At 35.6% G+C, this 25,073-nt stretch overlaps 1 protein-coding gene across 1 annotated transcript; it reads right to left on the bottom strand.

The window, feature by feature from the left end:
* Positions 1–13,919: 13,919 nt before the first annotated feature.
* LOC113764751 (glucose-6-phosphate 1-dehydrogenase, chloroplastic-like) lies at positions 13,920–19,523 on the bottom strand. Its single transcript, XM_027308730.1, has 10 exons — positions 19,249–19,523; positions 18,455–18,615; positions 18,225–18,319; positions 18,024–18,138; positions 15,994–16,199; positions 15,763–15,912; positions 15,549–15,669; positions 15,081–15,310; positions 14,775–14,975; positions 13,920–14,379 (listed from the first exon to the last, which is right to left on the bottom strand). The coding sequence occupies exons 1-10, from the start codon at positions 19,472–19,474 to the stop codon at positions 14,130–14,132; spliced, it is 1,755 nt and encodes a 584-aa protein (XP_027164531.1). The 5' UTR covers positions 19,475–19,523; the 3' UTR covers positions 13,920–14,129.
* Between the last annotated feature and the right edge of the window lie 5,550 nt (positions 19,524–25,073).

Genomic DNA, 25,073 nt, shown 5'->3' with positions numbered 1-25,073 from the left:
GCTTTAGTTCCTTTTTAATGCATAATTGAATCTTGCACTTCTTTTACTAATTCTTTGGTACTGAATTTTGTACCCTTTTTATGCATTGAAAAGCCTTCCATTCAACTTTCTTGCAAGTTTTATTGTAAATTTGTAGGATAAAAGTTTTTACATGACGGTGTCTTGTTTGAAAAAGAAACAGTGGTGAAATTTTATGCATTTGTAATTATAATAGCATGATACTTGAGTTTTATGAAGCATATATCATTTATGTTAATATTGAACCGATTTTGCATTTCTCATGTGCTTGGTTTTTGAATTTTTTGCTATTATTTGTCCATACAATACAATATATATCTCTATTGCATCACGATAAGCAAGTTCAAGCAAACTTTTGGAATATTCCACTAAAGATAAACTTTTTTAGGCACATTTTTTGACAAATATAATTTCTTTTTATTTGAAAGCAAATTATAGTATAACGAATTGTAGCTATAATTTTATAGATGGGCCTAGATTGTGCTTGCACAGTCTGGTTCCTTCTCATTATTATCATATAGCCAGGAAACATACTAGCAGAAACAATGACAACACAAGGATCTTTTGACAAGTAAGAGTGCATGTGAATGATGGATATATGTTATTTGCAATTCTAGTAATGATTTCATGGCACAGTGAATAGAAGAAATTGTATGGCTCTGAAATTAAATGGCTGGGATTGATGGTTGGATATAACTTTCAATGAGCGACATTATTTGTTGTGATTTTTCATGCTGTCTTAGTATCTACGCTTGTTACTTTAGTATTTATCAATATTGTTAAACTCGGATCAAATAGCGATTTGGCTAAACTATTGAATTAGGGGTTAACTGGTTGGATCAGTTGGATCGTTTTTAAAAAGCTGCTGATGTCAGCCTGATACCATAATTATTTTATATTTTATAAATTTTAAAAATATTAAAATTAAGCTCATTGTTCTATTTGGCCAATCATACAAAATGTTATAAAAATATTAGATTTGCAATCAAATATACACCTAAAAATATATATATAAAAATGTGAATTCATACCTAAAATATGTCCATTCTCCAAGGAAAAAGTAACTAGTGTAATTGGCTTTGTCGTGTTTTACATGATGTCCACCACTTACATCACTTTTTCAGAGAAGGGATCGTACAAAAAATGTTCTGATTTGTCCACAAAAAAATTGGATCAAGTGGATTGAGTAGGATACTGAAGTTCCTCAATGAATATGCACCAGAAACTGATGTAATTTAGTCAATCGACAACCTGCCGACGCTGCCGTATGTCCCATAAGCTAAAATTGTTTATATTTTTCCGGTCTTCCACAATATAAAAGTTAATCTCTTTGGCTCTCCAATACAGAAATTCTACTTTGCTACTGGAAAAGAACTAATAAGGATTTGTGGCACAACCAAATCTTCACTAGCTAGCCATCTCTCCGAATCCATAGTAGGACTTATGACCAATATAGCATTTATGGAGGAAGATCGTTTCTTCTTGGAAAGTCTGAAACTTATAGACAAAAAATGGAAGTTCATTGTTTCACAGCTTTTCAGCGAATGAGTGGCTCATCCAACGTCTGGAAATACTGTGTGCTATTATTTTGTCTTCCCTAGCACTTGCCTTGACTTTATTACCTCTTGGAGCTTCTGAATCAGGTCAGCAACGAATCAGAAATTATCCCTCCATATGTACCACGCTGTTTCTGTGGTATAACTTACAAAGCTTCAGTGTGGCGATAGTCCTAATTTCCTTTTATAATCTAATCAATCAATGAAGCTGTCATAGTACTATGTGTCCCCTTATCCTTCTATTAGCAAATACACCTTTGTTGCATTCTTAAACAGATCTCCTTTTACAAAGTACTAATTTGTTGATGTTCTTGGTGCATGATACATTGGCATGGCTCTATCATACGCTGTTTCAATGAATCTATACCTTGTCGATCGTTTCTGTCAATAGCCAGTGCATACTAGAAAACTGGATTGTCTCAGTGGAAAGGCTAGAACAGTACATGCACATTCAAAGTGAAGCACCAGAAATAATAGAAGGGAATCGACCTCCTGCCAATTGGCCTTTTGTTGGTAAAGTGGAGATGAAAGATTTGAAGGTAAAGTTAAAACTGAATAAGCATTAACCTCCTACTGTTTTCGCACTTGTGATTGAACTATGTTGTACAATATTACAGATACGATATTGCCCAAATACATCACTAGTTCTTCGAGGCATCAGATGTACTTTTGAAGGAGGATACACCGTTGGAATAGTTGGCAGGACAGGTAGTGGGAAATCAACACTTATCAGTGCATTATTTCGCTTAGTAGAGCCTACGGAAGGAGCAATCTTTATAGATGACTTGACCATTTCAACGGTTGGAATTCATGACCTCAGATCACATTTAGCGATCATTCCTCAAGATCCTATGCTTTTTGGTGGGTCAATCAGGTACAATCTAAACCCATTGTCGGAGCATAGTGATCATGACATTCGGGAGGTAAGATTTTGTTGGGAGGTACGGGTTTTTTGAAATAACCACAACACCCAGCGAAAACCTCCCCAGTTCGTTAGAATAGATTAGGAGTGTTAGGCAAGACAAAAATCCAGTAACTAATGGAAGATAAATCAACCCACAAACACAAAAAGAAACAACCACAAGAAGATACAAGAATTTTTACGTGGAAAACCTCTCCAATGTGAAGAGGAAAAATCACGAGGCTCTTGAACCCATCACAAATTACTCCACTATCACCAATTAAAAGTAGAGTACAACTTTCAACAAGTACACAATTGAGATATGGCCTTAAACAATCAACAAAGTCACCAAATCTCAAATAAAAAATAAAAGCTGTGAAAAACTTCACCAGAAAACAGCAGTAGTACAAAATTTATAACTAAAGATTGAACCATTGAAATCCGATCTTCACCGTTCAAAACGTATAACTGGATGTTCTCTACCTTCTGTTAAAATTTCAGGCCAATCAGATGTTGATTACTTTGTTAATCGGGTGATTTACCACAACTACTCAAACCAGAAACTTGCTGAAATTTCTCTGCAAAATTTTCTGCATTTTCCCCACTTTTTCTGCTATAGGAATAAACCAAATTTGACCTGTAAATATGTAGGACAACTCCTTAATGGGCCTAGACAACTACTCATTAATTTTGAACTTTTTCACATAAGTTGGGAGCCCAATAACCCAACAAATCTCCCCTCCTGACTATGTGGAGGAACTTGCCATCCCGGCAAGTGAACAACATCCTTAAAACCTCTATCTTAACAATGACATGATTAGCATATCAGCACCATTGGCATCCGTATATACCTTCTCAAGTTCAATCAATTTCTCATCCAACACATCATGTAACTAAAGATCTCACATTAATATGTTTAGATTTGGAATGAAAAGTTGGATGCTTTCCAAGATGAATTGCACTTTGACTATCACAAAGCAACCTATACCTCTCTTGAGAGCAACAATGGGTCTGTTTGGAACCTGAGTTTTTTAAGAGTTTGTCTAAAACTTTACTGTAGTGCACTGTAGAAGTTTTTTAAAAAATTTTGTAGAAATTTTTGTAAGGTGAAAATTTTTTTTGTAGAAGTTTTTGTAAGGTGAAAAACTTTTTTTTCCTTTTCTTTTTTTCTCTTTCTCTTTCTTTTTCTTTTTCTTTCTTTCCTTTTTCTCTTCTTCTTCTTCTTCTTCCCCGTTACCTCCCAGCAGCAACTCCCTTTCCCCCTTCCCCCGCCCACTGCCCTCCCCCGCCACCCCTCTGCCCTCCCTTCCCCCTTCCCCCTCCCCCCTTCCCGCCCACTGCCCTCTGCCCTGCCCTTCCCCCGCCCACTGCCCTTCCTGTCCCCCTTTCCCCGCCCACTACCCTTTGCCCTGCCCTTCCCCCGCCACCCCTCTGCCCTCCCTATCCCCTACTCGAAATACTGAAGCCCACTACCCTCTGCCCTACCCTTCCCCCACCACCCCTCTGGCCTTCCCCTGCAGCCCAGCCGCACCAGACGCTCTGGCAGGCCCAGGCTCGCGACCAGACACACCAGATGCAGCCCAGGCTCGCAACCCAGCCGCAACGCGCACGCAGGATGGGGGACTAAACGGCGGTGGTGGTCGGCACCGGCAGTGGTGGTGGGTTGGGATGGGGGAGAAAGAAGGAAAAAAGGGAAAGAAAATTTTTTTTTTTGTGTTTTGGGTATTTTGAGGTGTGTAGGTAAAAAATTTTGAAAAGTTTTTTGGGATTCCTGTAGCAAAAATTGTTAAAAAACTAGTAGGTAAAAAACTTGTCCAAAAAACTAGCTTCCAAACAGGCCCTATGTTCCCTTAGGAAACTTTTTCAACCATAGCAACTCCTTGCACGCTTCAGTAGTTACAATAAATTCGGATTCAGTGGTTGACAATGTAACACATTTTTGCAATCTAGATTGCCAAGAAATTGCTTCGTCTACAAAGGTAATCAAGTAACCCGAAGTAGACTTTCTTGTATTCCAGCTATATCAGCATCAATATAACTAGTGAGCACTAACTTCCCACTTTCAAAACAAAGCTTCAAATCTGAAGTACCACGGAGATATCTCAAAATCCACTTCACAGCATTCCAATGTTCTCTCCCAAGTTTTGAGAGAAATCGGCTCACGGACTAACTGCATAAGCTATATTAGGCCTCATACACACCATTGCATACATAATACTGCCAACCGTAGATGAATAAGGAACCTTCCTCATATATTCCTTGTCTTCTTTAGTAGAGGGACATTGTGAGATGCTCAACTTCATATGCGTTGCAAAAAGACTACTAACAGGTTTAGCCTTCTCCATTCAAAACCTTTGAAGCACCTTTTCAATGTACTTTTCCTGTGATAGCCAAAATTTCCTTACTTTCTTGTTTTGCAAAATTCTTACACCAAGAATTTTTTCTACTGGTCCTAAGTCTTTCATAGCAAAAGACTTGCTCAACTCTTGCTTCAATTTAGCAATTCTAATGCACTTTAACCAATGATAAGCATATCATTGACATACAGCAGCAAAATAATAAAATTATCATGTGAGAACCTTTGTACAAACACACAATGATCAGAAGTGGTTTTCTTGTAGCCCTGTTGTTGCATAACAGACTCAAACTTCTTGAACCACTGTTTTGGAGTTTGTTTCAAGCCATACAAACTCTTTGTTAACTTGCATACATAATCCTCTTTTTCTTTCACCCAAAATTCCTCTGGCTATTCCATATAATTTTCTTCATTCAAATCATCATGAAGAAAAGCCGTCTTCACATCCATTTGCTCAATCTCTAAATCAAAGCTTGCAGCTACCTCTAACACAGTTCGGATTGAAGACATTTTAACCCCGAGCAAAAAAAATTTCTTCAAAATCAACTCTGATCCCTTCTTTTGACTGAAACCTTTAACAACTACTTTTGCTTTATATCTTGGTGGTGAAGAACCTTCTTCCTGCTTTAATCTGTAAATCCACCTATTCTTCAAAACCCTTTTACCCTTTGGTAATTTCACCAACTCAAATGTTTCATTATTATACAAGAATTTCATCTCATCCTCCATGGTATGTAACCACTGTTACTTGTCTGCATTCTCCGTAGTTTCTTCAAAGTATTCAGGCTCTCCTCCATCAGTCAGGAGCACATACTCATCTAGAAAATATCTAGTAGACTGTTGTCTAATTCTTGTAGACCTTCTGAGTGGAACTTCTTGTGGATCTATCGTAGAATGAGTGAGTTGATCATCATCAACATCTATAGGATTATGTGTATCACCATCGTACTGGTCATCAGCAACATCATCATGCTGCATATCAATTCCTCCATCAGCTCTTGTAGGCAACTGTGATATAGTAATTGGCTCAAAATCTGTGAGGTCATCATGGATATGAGAATTTGTCTTTCCAATATCATCAATGGTTTGATTTTCAAGAAATACAACTTCACAGCTTCTTACAATTTTCTTCACAACTGGATCGTACAATCTATAACCAAACTCATCTTGGTCATATTCAATAAAGATGCATGGTCTATTTTTTGAATCTAACTTTGAGCTCTTATCTTTTGAAAAATGAACATAAGTTTTGCAACCGAAAACTCTCAAATGATCATATGAGATGTTTTTACCAGTCCAAACATTTTTTGAACATTACCTTGCAAAGTAGCAGTAGGAGTTAGATTAATAATATGTGCAATAGTATACAAAGCCTTACCCCAAAAGGACTTTGCCAGTTTCGACTCTACAAGTAGGCATCTAACTCTCTCCATCAATGTTCTGTTCATTCTCTCGGCCAAACCATTTAGTTGAGGTGTCTTTGGAGGCATCTTCTACTATCTAATTCCCTATTACTTGCAATAATCTTCAAATGGTTCTCAATACTCACCCTATTATCTGTCCAGATACATTTCCGCTTTCTTCTAGTTTGCCATTCAATCAAAACTTGAAACTATATAAACTTACCAAGCACTTGATCTTTTGTTTTAAGGTATAAACCCATAGTTTCCTGGAATGATCATCAATAGAAGTAACAAAATAAGATGCACCCCCAAAAGTTTGTACCTTCAAAGGACCAAAAATATCTAAATGCATCAAATCTAGCAAATTGCACATTCAGCGAGGAGGATTAGTCTTGAAGGATACTCAATGTTGTTTTCCTGCAAGACAATGAAAACATTTCTCCAAACTTGCATTCTTCATACCCGAAAGAGCATTCTTCTTTACCAAAGTCTCAAGTCCCTTTGCAATAATGTGACTCAACCTCTCGTGCCACAACTCAAGTGAATTTTGCTTCTCCACCAAATTCATAGCATCTCTTGAAATTGAAGCTTGCAACAAATACAAATTTGTTTTCAATTTCTTACCTCGAGTTATAACCAAGGACCCTTTACTGAGTTTCCATTTACCATCACAAAAATTATTGCCAAAGCCATCATCATCAAGTTTTTCTATGGAAATCAGGTTCAAGCGAATATCTGGAGCATGTCTGAACAAATGGTTCTCAAAATTCACCAAAATTGTGTAGAGCCACTGCTCATCTTCAAACAAATATCACCCATGCCAACTACCTTGGATACATCATTATTATCCATTCTTAGTGAACCAAACTCACCCGCAATGTAGGTAGCAAAAAGATCTCTCTTGGAAGTGAAATGGACTGCAGCACCAGTGTCAGCCACCCAACTAGTATCAAAAGAAACTAGATTAATGACACTGTCATGAAAAACAATAACAAGATCTCCATCAGTGGCAGTAGCACACAATCAGCACTACCATCTTTAGACTTTCCTGCACCATTGCTTTTATTTTCATTCTTCCATTTGAAACAATTCTTCTGAATGTGACCTTTCTTATGACAATAATGATATTCAACATTCTTGTACCGTGACTTGGATTTGCTTCTGCTTCTACTCATGTCTTTGTCATTACTTCTATTCTTCTATCTCCCCCTCTGCTCTGCAACCAAAATCTCTGTTTGCGAAGATGAACCTTGAGTTTTTCTTTTCACCTTTTCATTCAAAATTCCACTTTTAGCATAGTCCATGGTCATCACACTATTAGGGGCAAATTGGTATGTGAGATCCGAAATATCTACCACGAATCAAGTAAAGTGTTTAGCAACCACAGTCCAAGAATCTCATCATCAAATTGTACTCCAACATTAGACAACTGATCCAACAATCCTTGAAAGTCATTCACATGGTCAGAGGTAGGAGTGTCTTCCTTGTATCTCAACTACATCAGCTGCTTGAATAAAAACAATGTATTGTTACCAGTCCTAGAAGCATAAAGTTGTTCAAGTTTATTCCATTCTGACATGTGTCTCACTGGCAATATGATCGAGAACATTATCTTCCACCTATTATCTGATATAACCACGTGCCTGTTGATGCTCAAAATCCTATTCTTTATCAGATTTGGATTCTGGCTTTGTCTTAGCAAACACAAGCAAATGCATACTTTTCACAAATAAAAGGTTTCTCATCTTACCTTTCCATTTGTAATAATTCAACCCATTTAACGATATCATCTTGCTTGTATTAACCTCTATAATTCTAATAAATCAGAACAAGCTCAAGATACCACTCTATTGGGAGATACCGAGTTTCAAATAATCACATCACGTAGTGAAAACCTCCCCAATTCGTTAGAACAAATTAGGAGCATTAAGCAAGACAAAAATCCAGCAACTAATGGAAGATAAATCAACCTACAAACACAAAAAAGAAACAACCACAAGAAGACACAAGAATTTTTACGTAGAATACCTCTCCAATGTGAAGAGAAAAAATCATGAGACTCTTGAACCTACCACAAATTACTCCACTATCACCAATTAAAAGTAGAGTACAACTTTCAGCAAGTACACAATTGAGACATGGCCTTAAACAATCAACAAAGTCACCAAATCCCAAATAAAGAACAAAAGTTATGAAAAACTTCACCAGAAAACAGCAGCAGTACGAAATTTATAACTAAAGATTGAACCGCTGAAATCCGATCTCCATTGTTCAAATCGTAGAACTGGATATTCTCTACCTTGAATTAAAATTCAGGCCAATCAAACGTAAATTGCCATGGCGATTTATCACAACTGCTCAAACCAGAAACTTGCTGAAATAGCTCTGCAGAATTTTCTGCGTTTTTCCCCATTTTTTCTGCTACAGGAATAAACCAAATTTGACCTATAAATAGGTAGGACAACTCCTTAATGGGCCTAGACAATTACCCATTAATTTTAGACTTTTTCACATAAGTTGGAAACCCAAAAACCCAACAGATTTGTGTAATAAGAATTATGAGCAAAAGAAATTATGATCAAATGTTATGATGGAATTATACAGGAAGTGATTTTCCTAGGACATAGAGAGGACAACTGATTCTGATTTATTACCATTCAAAATTCTATATATGACTACATGCCCTTCACATTAGATACTTTCGTCATATCATCTTTTGGTTTAGACAGAAGAAGCTTTTTGCAGCTGAAATTGTGAGAACCTGAAAATTTTCTTTAATTCTAGGCATTATTTTATTTCTTTGCACACGTTTTCTATATTTTCCTTATTATATTAATTTTATAGATATTTTTATAAGTAAATATAGTTTTAAAATCATTTTTCTAGTACAAGTTAGTTCATGAGATATTAGGAGTGTACATTGGACGTGGGACCTGCTAGTGCGTTAAGTGAGATAAATTCGGTCAATTAGGTTAAGTTTTGCATAAAGGGATTAAATTACTAGGTGTTAGGAGATAATTAGAAGTTACCTAGATGGATTAACCATGAGGAGACAAGAAGATAGCTTTAAGCATAAAAGTTGACACGTGTCGCTTTCCTATTCGAAGTTGAACTTTGACTACATTTCTTTACCTTTACTAAAACCTCAATTTTGACCCAAAAATCATCTTCATTTTCACCTTCTTGGCCGAGCTCCTTGAGAGAAAAAAAAAAGAGAGAAAGCTTCAACTTTTATTTTCCATTTCTTGCTTATATCTTGAAATCCAACAGATAAAATCTTAAATTTGTCCACAAAAGTGACTTGCTAAGGAAGATTAAAGGTATTGGTGAAGTTGTTTTGGAGGAGGAAACCCTAAGCTACTACCTTTCTTGAGGTGTCAAGGTATTTTGCTTAGAAACTCATTCTTTGTTCCTAATAATGGTAAATTAGTGACTTGTGGTGACTAAATAGGTTGTTTTATGGAATATTTCATGGATTAAAGTGGAGTTAGCTAAATTTCAGATTTTAATGATGATTTTTATGTTTTCATACGATGATTATGGTTGGCCATGGAATGATAGCTTTATATTGTGTAAAATGGAGCCTTTGGGTGTTAATTATGGTTGTTTGCGGAAAATTTCAGCTTGTGCAGAAAATTTCAGTTTTAGGGCTTCTAATTAGGGCTTTATTATGATTGGTTGTTGAGCTTCTAATTGGCTAAAATTGAGGGGTATTGTAACCCTAATGAGGTGTGTTGAATAGCCTATGATTTGTATGTGTACTTGTGGTTGTTTTGGATGAATTTAAATGGTTGTTTGTAGGATGGAAAATCTGAAATTTTAGGGGAAATGCTGTCCAAATGTTAAGGGTATAGGGTTCTTTTGAGTTTAGGTTGAGGATAAGTAGAAATGAAAGGTTTTGGGGTTTGTTTATACTTTTAGCCTTAAATGTTATGTATTTTCTACTCCAAGCTATATTTGGTTTTGCCTTAATAGTTCATTTAAGAGGTATTCGACTCGTGTCCAAGTCTCAATTGTGTTTTCTTGATTGTTATAGGGCGTGTCGGTGATCCAAGGCATACGTCGGATGGAAACTTGTGAACTTGCTTGTTTGAATTGGTGAGTGTACCATTGCATGATTTAATGCTTAAATGGTTGTTTGTACTTGAATCTTTGGATTGAATGACTGTGAACTCTGTGCATGAGACGAGAGTGTACTTTATCACTCTCGATCTCTTATCTGTGTGACTGTATACTGTATAACTGTGAATTCGTTATCTGTGCATGGCTTGCTGTCGTTTGGGGCTCAGTCCAACGACTTTACTGTGAGATCTGAGCTCAAACCTCATTGGTCGTTAATCGGGTCGAGCCGGCAAGGGCCTGATCGATTCGATAACGAACCATGGGTTTACTGTTAGTCGAATGGAGTGTTATCTCCTCGAGTTTGTGGTATACTCGAGTATTACCCTCTCTGTTTCTGTGAGGTGTTCGAGCCCGGTAAGGGGAATGTTTGGTGGAAGGTTTGGTGTAAAGTGGGATCTACGGTCTTGTTCGTGTCTTTGAACGTTGACGGAGGGTCAACAGGTTGAGATCAAGTACTGCAAATGGGGAATTGGCTCTTGAGAGCCGACTGTATCCTTTTACTTCTGATTTTATTGTGGGATACTTTCTTCTGTGTTTAATGGCCATGTATAACTGAGCATGAATATACTTGTGAGTCTTGGACGTATGACTTGTTGGTACCTCATTGGGCGTAAACTCACCCTCGCTATCTTTGTTTTCTTTACAGGAACAACTTTTGGAAACCATGATTTTGAGAAGCGAGTTGAGCTAGTTAGATATTTTTTTGTTCCTTTGTATAGCTCCTCGGTAGTTGAATACCCTAAATGTATTTTGTCCCAATGTTTCCTTGTGATTTGTAATCATATCAACGTGTGTATATAAAAGTGTTTAATCATGTTTATATGGTATGTTTGGTTGGATTGGTTGGAATTGTACCTTCTCTAATGTTATATAAAGTTTACTTGTACTTGATTTGAATCGTTTCGAGCTCGTGGAAGCGTATTTTCGGCATACGATTGCATTATAGGATTTGATCACTGTGTGTTCAGCTTAGTAGTCCTGGCGAGAGTTGGGCAGGCAGTCCGCTAACCCTTAGGGTACGCCCTAGGGGAAAGTGGGGCTGTCACAGAAATCATTTATATAAACCTCCCATCTGAAGTAACTATCTCTTAAATAAGTAGTATCATAGAATTATGTTTGACACTGCATGTAGGTCCTTGGAAAATGCCAGCTTCAGGACATTGTTCTTTGTTCAAAAGAAAGAAGAGGGCTTGGACTCTATTGGTAAGATAACTCTATAATTTACGCTGAGTACGTTCCAAGTTTGGTGATTAAAAATTGTGCCATCGCTGCACAGTTACACAACATGGATTAAACTGGAGCATGTGTCAGCGGCAACTATTCTGCTTGGGGCGAGCATTATTGAAAAGAAGGAAAATCCTAATCCTTGATGAAGCCACGGCATCAATTGACAATGCAACAGACTCTATAATCCTAAAAACAATTCGAAGAGAATCTGCAGACTGCACTGTGAATACAGTAGCTCACAGGATATCAACAGTGTTAGATTGCACAATGGTGCTTGGATTAAGGGATGGTGAGTTTCAAACTTAATCCAAATATGATTTGCAAAGCTCTTCAAGCAGTGGCCAATATTTTAAGGTTCTACTATCATCAACGAAAAATATACTACTACATCCTAAGAGTTAGATCTTCTTCCCCTTTAAATGTTAACCCTTATAGTAAACGTTCTTGTGTAACTCTTTCATATCGTGCGTCTGTCATTACTTAAAGCAAAGAGTTTTATTTATCTTTCAGGAAAGGTGGCGGAGTATAACGAACCTCATAAATGAATAGAATTCACTATTCGGACAGCTACCAAGAGGATACTGGTCACGATCTGAAAATGCCAACAGAGTGCAGAATACCTTGCAACAGGATTCATTTTTTGTTGTCAGTGCAATGTGTTAGCCGAATACTAATGTATGTTAGACGGATCTACAAGTTTTACTTACCTTTTCCATATATACCATCTTGAGCATCCTACATATGGAGATGTCATGGTTTTCTCCAGGCCTTTGGAAATCTCTTGAGCTGTGTTGGTTATGGGCAAGCAAGATTTGCATGCACATCAGTGGAAGTCATTATTAAAAAAAAAAACTTTTTACCCATAAATCTGATGTGTAAAAGCTGTTTATCGCAATGATTCTTCTTATCCTGTGGCTTTGGCAAATTCTACATTTCTTCCTGAAGCAAAAATAAAGTCCATAGCTGATGATGATATTGGCCGGTGAACAAGAAAGAAATGCGGTAATGTGTGTTGAGAATGCTTAGTTGAAGCTTCAGAGGAATTTTACTTTGGCTACTTTGGCTTTTAGAAGTACTATGTACTCTGATCATCATTCTATTCAACCTATTTTTTCTTGGGAAGTTTTGTGCTCTTCCTTATCATATTAAGTTAAAAAGGCTCTAAGTAGATCTGATAAATGTCTCGAGCATGGGTGATCGTGCACTTTTTCTTTGTTTGGCCATAACCTTTTGCTTGCATATTTCGGCTAGTGATATTCCAGGATTTGTGACATAATAGAAGAACTGAGGAAGATATAATGTTGTACCTTCATCTAATGATTATCAAACTGAACCCATGTCACGAAGATGCAATGTCGTATTTTCAATTTTTGCTGACGATACGATTAGGCCATTCTATTTCGGGAGATAAATAGATAAACCAAGGGAAAAGACCCTTTCTGTGAACCATAATGGAGCGATGATCCAATACTGACTTAAGTGAATTACGTAAAGGGATTCCTTAAAGCTGATTCTGGTGTAATGATCCACTGTTATGGCTTGTCTTGTTTTACCACATCTGAATTTGGTTATTTCCTTCGTTGGTCCAATTTATGTTCCACTTGAGGCATTGAGCTTGAGTTCTTTCTTTTTATCCTTCACCTGTTGCAGCGATTTTAATGTTGCTAAACTCATCGCTTAGGGAGGGACAATCAATCAACTATAGGCCTGATGTACGAGTAGAGCTTGGCACTATCACTTGGCCAAGATCATTAGCTCCTCTTTTACTTTCATTCTTTTATCATTTGATCCAAATTTTGTCTACTCTCTTTGAAGTCTAAGCCTCATATGAACTAACTAAGTATTTAAAAGAAACTTGAATGTTCAAGTGGGATGAGATCTCATACTTTCTTAGTCTAAGCTAGTGGTACTGATGTACTCACATTGTATGATGTTACGTTTCAAGAAATGGAAAAGAACAAAAAAATGGTAAGATGGCTCAGCTGATGCTGTGACCGTTATGCACTATCCATGTATTCCAAATTTTTAATGGCACATTTGTTGATCTCTGAGTTATGATTCTCAAAAGATTTCAAGACACAAGACACAGATTTCAACACCACAGATTTACAACGTCTGTTGAGGGATCGGCAGTACTTCAAGCAGCCCAAATGAAATTTATCATGCTTCACTTACGATAAAGGACTTAAATCAGAAAACAAAGAAAAGAAACTGCTGTTTCTGTAATCCATAACTGGGAGTAAGCATTTATGGCAGCAAAATGAACTCAGATTGCCTCTTGTAACCCTACTATCGGCTGCCTTACTGAATGAAAACCTCTTCAAGTGTTCACCCAATGATGAAAGAACAATTACTTTGATTATTATTAACTTCAAATGACATAGTTTTACGTATTTAACAATCTTGAATGACCCTAAGAACGATTATCTAGTGTCAAGCAAAACTTCACATCCATACTTAACACAAACTCTGACTAGAGACTGAAACAAGGAGACTGCACATATAGTTCAAGTATGAATTCTAATAGGAAAGTTTTCAGCTGGCAACTAATCCTCACCAGCAAGATCACCCCACCTGACATCGTGCTTTGCAGCAAGATAATATGCTCCAACTGGTCCCCTGCTGCCATATGGATACAGCTCAGGAGCAATTTTCTTCTCTTCAAGTTCTTTCAGCAATGGTGAGAATAGTGCCCACGCAGCATCAAGCTCATCACTTCTAATAAACAACCTTCTTTCTCCTCCTATTGCATCTAGGAGGAGTCTTTCATAGGCATCTGGTATCTCTCTTCTATACCTTCAAACATAAATCAGAATGTAGAATGAAACTTGATGAAGATTAGCTACCAACATGTCTATAATCTTTTGTTGTCTGGAAACAGAGATATTTTCCCAGTTAGCTCCTTCAAATTTTTCTGTTTAAATTAGTGAACTCTTTACGAGGAAAAGCATCCCAAGAGAATTTAAGTACTAAAATTTTCAGTTTAAGGAACAGTTTGTCGATTGTCTGTTAGATGTAATATAAATTTATTTTGTGAGCAAAATAGTTGGAGGAAAAGATATACTGCACCAAGAGCGATATTTGGTGCACCAGAAAAAGCTTTAAATCGTAAAACAATCATATAATAAAGTATTCACCAATGCATCAAGGTATCAAGGAATTGACATGTAATATCATCATAAATCTCTTACCTGGCACTATAAAGAAGATTAAGGTCACTGCGGTCCAGTCTCATGCCAAGACCTGGAACCTTGTTGTTGATCTTTAAATATATGGCTTCATCTGGTTGTAATCGAAGCACTAGCTCATTGGTAGCCTTATCCAAGTCAGTTCCAAAATTCCATTTATACAAATTACCGGGGACATGTCTAAACTGGACTCTAATCTCAGTTCTGAATTTTCAAAGGGACAATTGTCAGGACACTTCCACTATACATATCCCTAAGTAGAATTTGAGACTTAACAAGCATTTTGGAAAAGATAGATAATTAACTTACTTTCTAATATGGAGAGCTTTGCCTGCCTTCATCAGGAATGGAACTCCATCCCAGCGAGAATTATTAATAAATAGAGCTGCAGCAGCAAAAGTAGGAGTAACACTGTCTTTTGGCACAGTTGGATCATCTATATATCCCGGATAGGATTTACCACCCTTGCTGTGTCCCTTATATTGGCCAACAATCACATCTTCAAGCTGCAGTGGCCTCATTGATCTCAAAACCTTGACCTGAATCCAAAGTGGTAATATTACTAAGCACTCATTTTCTCCACAGGGGCTTTCTCTACTGACCTTTTTGGAGATTTTCACAAGCATTTGAGAGCTTTTCTTTTACATAAAGGGTGAGTTCAGTACTAAAACTGAGTTCTTATAAACTAGTTTGCGAAAAGAAAATGCAAAGTAACAGAATAGCGCATTCAATTGATTGAGAGATCTTTTGAAGAAAAACATGGATAAAGTAAAATACCTTTTCATTTCTAATGTCCTCAGCATCCAAGCTAACCGGTGTCTCCATTGCGAACAATGCTAATATTTGCAACAGATGATTTTGCATGATATCTCGTATAATCCCATAGTTGTCAAAGTATCTAAAATCCAAGCCATTAGCAACTTGGCTTTAACTCTTGCAAGAGTAAATTTATTTAACTTTGTTTAATCAGAACAAAACAAGTGAAACTCACCCTCCTCGTCCCTCAGTACCAAAATCTTCAGAAAAGATAAATTGCACATTGCGTATGTAATTTCTTGACCAAAGAGGCTCAAAAACCAGATTTGAGAACCGAAGCACTGACAGATTCTCAACAAGTTCCTTTCCCAGGTAATGGTCAATTCTGAACAAGAGTCAAAAGGCTCAAGTAATCATCCACTGTCAATGATTTAGGCTTATTACAAGAAGGTGCAGCAAAGCCTACCGAAATATTTGATCCTCAGATAGATACTGCATTAGACATCTGGTCAGTTCTCTAGAGGATTCTGAATCACGTCCAAAAGGCTTTTCCACTATGACCCTTGTCCAGCCACTTACTGAAGAAGCTTTATTGCTAGCACATTTCACCGCATCCACAAATATGTTTGGCGGTATTGATAAATAAAATAACCTATTTGACAGACTACCACCCTGAGTATATCAATGCAATACTGTCAATATTTCAAGTTTAAGAATGTATGGATGGCAAGATCTACCTTTCAAATTTCTTAATTAGATAAGAACACAGTTACCAGTTGACAAATTCCTAAATTACATGATAAGTTTAAAAGGGTCCAGCACCAGGAGGGGTCACAGAAATTTGCAAACTGGTTTCCAGCCTTTTTTGGATCCAAAATTTACAGGAAATTCAGAGAGAACTGGCTATTAGAAAAGATCAAATAACAACATAACAAACATGTGTTGTCAATTCTAGCCAAAAGTTCAGTGATGAGGGCATAACTTGTACAATTTGGGTGACTGAACATTCAGTGGATACACCAAAATATCAAACTATACTTAGAAGCAAGACATTCAACAAACAAACTCAAAATGTTGAAGCTAATATAGGTTACAGCACACTCCACCACCCACCACCATTTATTAAGGCAGACCAAAATGTAAAAATTTCAAGGAAGAAAACAGAAATGAAGGAAAAGCATTAGATTACTCTCTCATTGAACAGTGAACAGACCAGCAATTGTACATTTACAGTTATAGACCAAAATGCCCTTGTAAAGGACATTGTTTGACATTTCCTATTATGCACTTATCTTGTGAATGAGTTACAATTAGCTTACTTAGCAGTTCTTACTCCTCATTTTCATCAAAAATTTGAGACTTGAAGAGCTTATTTTAGTGGCTTCTTGAAAATACTTCAAATATCTATGCTTTACCACTGCCCTTGGATGCGCAAAAACTGCAAGTATGACAAGGAAGCAAGACATGGCAGCTTCCTGCTGGATGCCCAGAAGATTAGTTTGTTCTCGTGGACATAGGTCTGTGACTAGATACAATCTGTGATAAGGAGTATTTTCTGCATTAATCTATTGAAAGGATGGCTCTTGTAACATCATAATTCTGGCAGGATGTTCCTTGAGGAATCAAAGCCCTAATGTCTGTGTTCCCTGGTTCATATTGCTGGCATATTTTTAGTGGAAGATGTTTCCATGGCTGAAAATGATTTTCAGGCACAGCTCACAGACTCCGGAAATCATAAGTTCATTGGTTACTTTCTTCTTATTGTAAACTGAGCCTAAAGTGTATCCCCTGTACATAAAATAACAATGAATTTAATGTTTTAATGACAACATTACATTCCACCACCAATTTCAGCAAGCAGAAACATCTTGAGAATTATCTTTTTCTTTTCTGGGCACGTCTATTGAAGTACAGAATCCTAAAAGGAGCATCACCCGCACAGCAACCTGCCCTTCTGTACAGGGCATAGTTAAAGGTAACAGCTCATAATAATAACGAATTATCAGAACTTAGCTCAGAAGCTACAAATTAATAAATGCATAGAAATAGAAAACGACAATGACAAAAACAATAACCATGCATAACCAAGAATAAAGCCCAATTTTGTTCTTCAATTAGACCTTTCTATAATGTGAACTGCAATACATGATGTTGATTAAGCTAACATCCAAGGATCCAACAACATTAGCAGTTTATGAGAACATATTTCGAAGGACTGATACATTTTCTATAACTTTAAAGTTTTATGAAAAGCTGGTTTCTCAGATGGTTAATGTATGAAAGTTTCGATGAGCACTAAATCCATGTTTATGCCATTATATGGCATCAATATACAAAGTCATTAGCTCAGATTTGTTTTATTATGCTTCATCAAACACTTTGCATCTAAAGAATTTCACACAAATTACTTTGTTGTCTTTAACATAAATTATTACCATTTGTTGACATATAAAAGAATGGTAAATGTTAAGGTCTTTAGGCAAGAACAGGTATCACCTCTTTTTCTTTGAGCTTGCAGTCCAGTTTTGCAAAGTCATCCTCAGAACTGTATTGACCAGAATGATAGTAACATTTCATAAGAAATTGTTCCATTTTGTCTGCGCAATTTTCTCTGCAAGTTCTCAACCACAAAGTTAGCTGAAAGTTAATGTATGGCTATATGCTGAATTTTGGTATCCTTTCATCATGTACATGCACCTTTTATCAACTCTACATGTTAAGGTTGTGCTAATCATGTTTCTCAGCTCCTCGTCAGTCATTTTGGTCCGAGCATAACCAAAGACTATGAAGTTCTGCAAATTATGATCAGTAAATAACATTCTCAGAAACAGCTTTACCAGACCTCATGACAACAATAAGCATTTCTCTGTTATCTAGTTCCTGTGAATCTCAGGTAACCAAAGATGAAAATCAAATAGAAACATAACCTCAGGCAGAAAGTCTTCATAAAAAAGGGCAAACAGTGCGGGGAAAATCTTCTTCCTGGCAAGGTCCCCTGAAGCACCAACAACAGTTATGCTGAGAGTGGTCTCTGCTTCCCCAGGCCTTGAGGCAGGTACTTCTTCTGCTAAGGGCTTTGACATTGAACCTTATCAAGAAATTGATGTATCCATGTAAGAAAATACGAATTACAAAATAATAAAAGCAAGAAATTGTTAGTTTACATTCCAGTGAATGGTGCTTTGAAATTTGAGCCATCAATGAACCAAAAGAACGACTTAAAAACATGCCAATCAAGTGATGTCAATAGTCAATGGAAGGGACTGGTAGAATATGAGACCAAATTATATATTGTGAATGTCCTCATTAATTTCCTTAAAAATGTCTAGTACAGGTCCATACTTATCTCTGCAATTAAATTCTTCTATATTGGCATGTGGCCGTGTTAGTGTTTCAATTTTCAAAATGATAAATCATTAATTAAACTTCTTTTTCTAGTTTATTACAATTTTGTTGCTTCTCTTCTTGGGACTCTGCTTTATTACAAAGCTCAAAAAAAGAACTTCAGTTGCTCAACTTGCACTAACGTAAGCTACAAATGACATAAAGACAACTAATATTCCAAATGATCAAGAAATTGAATCTTAGTTCTGAATAGCAAATGGACTAAATGCCAAAATGAACAACCAGGAAATGCAGCGATAGAGCTTAACCAATCAAAAATAATGTTACACAGGTTCCTAGTGTAAAAAAATCTCTAAAAAGGTGAAAAATTGCTCACCATCTTGCAAGGAAACTGCATTTAGAGGGTACCCATTGGAGGAATTAAGATCAGAAGGATTTCTTGAATGGATTCTTGAAAAAATTTTGGGAACCCATATGGAAGAATGGGCTCCGTAACATACACGACTGAACTGTTTACAGTAACACTTCCCAGTGTAGCGGTCTGATGAGAATGACAGTGTGGATGATGAAGAGGAAGAAGAGGGAGATAAGTGAGCAGCCATGCAGTTTGGTGATGCTCCTGATGTTGTTCAAAACGTGTGTAGCCCAGATGAATTTGAACCTTGATCAATAAATATCTGCAGAATCGATTAATTGATGTCCACTGATTCTTGTTGGTTGGATAACACGCATGGCCCCATTCAGCTATTTAGAGGGCAAGCATATTGTGTACCCGAAATGAAAGAGGAAAAAAAATGTTAAATCGTTTATGTAGTTTGCATTAGACAGATTTAGGTTCATGTTACAAATGCAAAATTTGATGTTCGAATTTAAAGTTAATATGCATCCAGATCAATAAGTATACACATATCAATTAGTATATATATATATATATATATATATATATATATATATATATATTTACGGTGTAAAAAGGATTAATAAAAATATATATATAAATAGTTATTTTTAAAAGATCATCATACTTTCTCAAATGCTAATACTTTACTATTCTAAATAGAATCCAAAGTCAAATCCAATGTTTTATACCCTAAATTTTAAGTAGGATTAACTAGCGGCGAATTCAAAGTAGAGCACTGGCGGCACGTGCCCCTACTGCAGACCTTCAATTTTAACAAATCTTTAGCTTTACTTGCAATAAATTTTTCACATGTGAATGATGGAATTGTTAGTTTTGTAATTTTATGAAATACGCCTTATTTGTATTGTGATTTTTTATTTCACATACATCAAATTGGTAAAGTATATTTTTTGAGTAAATCTTATATATACTGACAGTGTATACACTATCACGATTAAATGCACGTTACATGTGCAAAATTTGGATTTTAAATTCAAATTTAGATTATGTGTCATGCATTCAATGGTGAAAGTATATGCACTATCAGTGTATAGAGGATTAATTTTATTTTTTTACAAGAACTCCTTGTGTATTAGGCACTAGATTGATACAAAAAAAAAAAATTATCGTCTTATTAGTTTTACATGCATAATTTACAAATTTTACAATATAAAATGTGTCAATTTTGCATATAAATCAAATGATTTGCCATTATTCTTACTCACATCTTTAAAAGCTTAAAAATTTTTAGAGAACTTTTGATAACTTTTGGGTAATTCATAAAGAGGGAATTGGCCACTAATCAAGAAGTAGTAAAATAATAAACTCCAAAACAAATTTACCAAATTACCCAAGTAGGTTAAAACAATTAAAAAACAAAAAAGCCTAATAAGTCTTCACATCCCAATTCCAATCCTGATTGAGTTGAAAGCCGCATATCCTGTGGTGGAATTTTCTTTTTCAGTCTATTCTTAGCCGTTGGCATATTGAATTGGGCTTCAGGTACATGTCACAATGAAGTTGGAATTAGAGATGGATCCCTCTGACTCTTACTTTATATTTGTTCAAAATAATCATTTTCCTTTTTCTTGATTAATAATGTGCACTTTACTAAATAGCAATGTGCACTTTAATGAATGTCATTATGCACATTAAACATATGAGGTTCAACATAGAAAAAGCATTAATAGGTTTTAATGTGCAATTAATGAATTTAAATTACAGACCAAATAAACCTTTTTTCTTACAAAAGATCAGTACTTAACATACTAAACGGGGTACTATTTGAACAAGTACAGGCAACTTTTTTTTTTAACATTCGTGAATCAATTTAAGTTGGTGATTAAATAAATTTTCCACAGTGGGTTTTGGCACCCTATAAACCTTTTATAATATTTAAGTTTCTAAGAAATGAAGTTCATGATATTAAGTTTTAATCCCACATTGAATCATAATAAAGTCGCTCATGTGCTAGTTAAGAATGCAAAATTCATATATAATTACGTCTTTTGGTGGAGAGATTCTCAAGATTTTGTTGTGCCATTTCTAATGGCAAATTTGTTAGAAAGTTAATGAAATTTCAATTTTTTTTATAAAAAAGAAAAATTCGACTTAGAAAAGCATTTCTTCTCTACAAAGGCTGTACTTTACGTACAAATTAGAGTACCTTTGATCACTGTATTTTACCCTTTAAATTATTTTATTACCAATATAAACTCAATTATAGGCCTAATGTATATGTAGAGCTTGGCACTATCACCTGGCCTAGATCGTTAGCTTACTTTCATTGGTTTCTAATGCTGTCCCATTTTTGGATCCATAGGAATCAGTTGGAGAACTGAATTTGAACCCATCAGCCAATGAAAATATTAGCATTGCCACCAAAATCCCCTCTTAGTACTCTTTTTGAAGCTTAAGCCTCGAAAGAATTAAATTAAAGTGTTTATAAGAAACTTAAGTTGTCTTGTCGTTGTTTGAGGTTTCATACTTTTCTTTTCTTTTTTTAAATGCAAAAATCACGAACTTTTATTACTCAGTAAATCAGCCATAATGATAGGCTGGAGAAATTTTGGAACATCATGCTCCCACAAATTTTGATTGGTGACAAATTTAGCATGTCTTGCAAGATACCATACTTTTTTTTTTTTGTCCACACGATAGATTTTATACTACAACTACTCTTACTCTAAATTAGGGAAAGGGGGCCTAAACAGGTCAAGGAAAATCCGATGAACCACCACCGGTCCAAACTACAACTACTCTTACTCTACACTAAGGAAGGGGGATCTAAACAGGTCAAAGGGAATTCAGTGAATCACTATCAATCCAAACGGGTATCTATACACCCGCTGGCAAAATATTTTTAAAAAATCTAGATATTAAAATGCAGGCCAAGGGATTTGATTCTTAACCCTCACCCAAGTAGAGATTTAAATTTTTCTTGGTGACCAACTCCTCTAGGAGCAGTTGGTTAAGATACTGTACCACTTTGTTACAATTTTGGTTTACCACAGTAACTCATACAAATTCTGGATATCTTCAAACAAAGATTCAGCCACAGAAAAAAAAAAAAAGGTCAGCCGGGTAATCAATGACTGCTCGACGCATCTCCCTCAGCATTAGAAGCTGGCTTGCTCTCTCTCTCTCAATGCTAGAAGTTCTGAAATCTAGAGGCATCGACAGTACTTCAAGCAGTTTACATGAAATTTATCATGCTTCATTTAGCAATTACCATCAAGGAATTAATCAGAAAACAAAGAAAAGAAACTACTGCTTTTCTTCTGTGATCTACAACAGGGAGTGAGTATTTACGGCAGGAAGAATAACTCAGATTGCTCTTAAAAGTACAACATAACGAGCAAAAAAAACAGCCTACTATCTGCAGCTCTGGATTAACTCACCTTTACTGGAATGGAAAAAAAAAAAAAAAAAAAAAACATCATCAAGCGTTCACCCAAATATGAAAGAAAAGTTCCTTTGTTTATTAGTATTAACTTCAGTTTTACACAGCTTTACATATTTATCAATCTTAAATGAGACAGAATAATTAGGTAGTCTCGAGCAAAAGTCCACATCCATTTTTAACACTACTGACTCTAACTGGAGACTGAAAGAAGGCGACTGCATATCTAGTTCAAGCATGAAATCTTATAATGTTCGCCATCTCCCCCGAGTCCAAGATGACTCGAGTAATTCATAACGGGAATAGAGTTTGCCCAATACTGGACTCGGGCGATTCATAGAATCATAACTGGAACGGAGTTTACCAATACTACGATACTGTAGACATGTTTCGGAGTTCATTTTGGCCGAGTCAACTCTACGAGACTAGATGTCGTTAAAACTCATCAAGTTTTGCTGAGTTAAATCGGGAATCATAAATTAGACTTATTGGAGACAAAAAGACTGCAACATACAGTTCAACATCCTCACCAATGCAGATTGTAACAAAACATACAAAGCAAATTGAATAGGCTACACACTCACTTTCCAAAAAGTAAATCCCATCTGCATATTTCCTAGCATTAGCCATTGCCTTCTTGTGAAGAAGGTGTTCAAACTGATTATACAAAGAAGGTGTTCAAACTGAAGAAGCTAAAAACTTTAATGAAAATCATCTCCACTTTCTTGAGTTAGAGATGAAAGAGTCTCTGTTTTTTTTGTTAACAAAAAAAAGGAGAATGTTTTCCTTTGTTGTCTCAATAACAGAGGGAAGGCTAAGGGAAAACTAAGGTGGAAGGGAGAGGAACTGGAGGAGGAAAAATTGAGTGGAGGGTCGAGTAGGGAGATAAGTCCTCTGGGCAGAAGGAGTTTGAATGTTAGAGAGGCAGAAGCAATGATAGAGTGATAGGGCTGAAGTATTTCTTTTAGTATATTTTTGTCTCTAAAAGCTGATATATTTGAGAGAGAGAGAGAGAGAGAGAGAGAGAGAGAGAGAGAGAGAGAGAGAATAGAGGATAAGAGGAAAATTCTTTGAAAATTAAACAAAACTTTCCAACGTCACTTGGACTTGGCCCAATCTAGTGGAGTAAAGATCCAAATTTTAACTCAGGGCATGGAAGATTTCAGCACCATCTCACGTGCAATTACGAATAAATCAATCATGTCCCTCACGTGCAACAGGAGTAAAAGGTCTGTTTAGTTATGTTTACTAATTTCATCATTTTGATTACAAAAAGTTTTAGTTTAAATGTAGTCTCAAAATAAATTTGATGCTAAAATCATTTATTTGTAACTATTAATGATTTTATTTCTAGTTTACTCTCTTTTCCTAGATTATTATATAGTATATCAATTATGTGATTTACAAATCTATATAATGTATTTTGGAGCATTTTACATATTCTTAACAATATAATTACTTAGTTTAGATTGACAACTATTTATTCAATAAATATTTATAATGTTAGTATTTTTTTCTTAGTTTAGAAAATATTATAATTATTTGGATAACAATGATCCAAAACTGTCAATTCATTTGTTTCATATATTTCTATTATTTTTGTTAAAATGAATTTTAGGCAAATTAATTGACAAATAGCAACAAAGAAATAGAAAGTAAAACAATTTAACAGCAATTTCCACTTGAGTTTGAAAATTTGAAGTAGACGGATTAGACAAGAGTAAATTATTTTGTACAATTAAACATGATTAGAAAAAGTTGAGTATATGTAGATAGTGGAAAATAATTTTATTGGCATCTAATATTATCTATTAGCATGTTGAATATCACATCTAAAATTATTTTAACAATGTAGGGACATTTTAAAATGGTTCGAAATCAAGACATTAGTTGGGATCATACTACTCCAATCGACAATGATAAAAAATTTATAAAACGCAATTATTGTGGTAAAATTGTACATGGAGGAGTTAAAAGGATGAAGCAGCATATTGGCCATGTAGCAGAACAAGTAGAGGCATGTGAAGTGATAAAGTTTTTAAAATAAAAAATATGTGAGTCAAGGTAAGAGTACAAGAACTGCAAAACAAAGAAAAAAAAAGAAGCACTACTCCAGTCCATAAATCTCCTTAATAGAGATTTGGATGATAACGATGATGATGCCTTCAATATTGACGAGCAGGAAATAGAAGCTCTGGCAAAAAAAATAATGCAAACAAGCTATGAAAGAAAGTAGATATATTGCATTTATGGAAGAGCAATGTAAGCATTTTGTATTTGGAAGTCGGCCAATCATGGAATTTATGCCTAATACATATATTGAAATATGTAAGAATTAATATACCATTTTCAAAGTTCAAGACTTATTTAATAAAAAATATTATTAGCTTTTATGTGT

This window comes from Coffea eugenioides, chromosome 3 (genome assembly GCF_003713205.1).
Source record: "Coffea eugenioides isolate CCC68of chromosome 3, Ceug_1.0, whole genome shotgun sequence".
Taxonomy (NCBI): Eukaryota; Viridiplantae; Streptophyta; class Magnoliopsida; order Gentianales; family Rubiaceae; genus Coffea; species Coffea eugenioides.
This window is presented reverse-complemented; position numbering and strand designations above follow the sequence as displayed.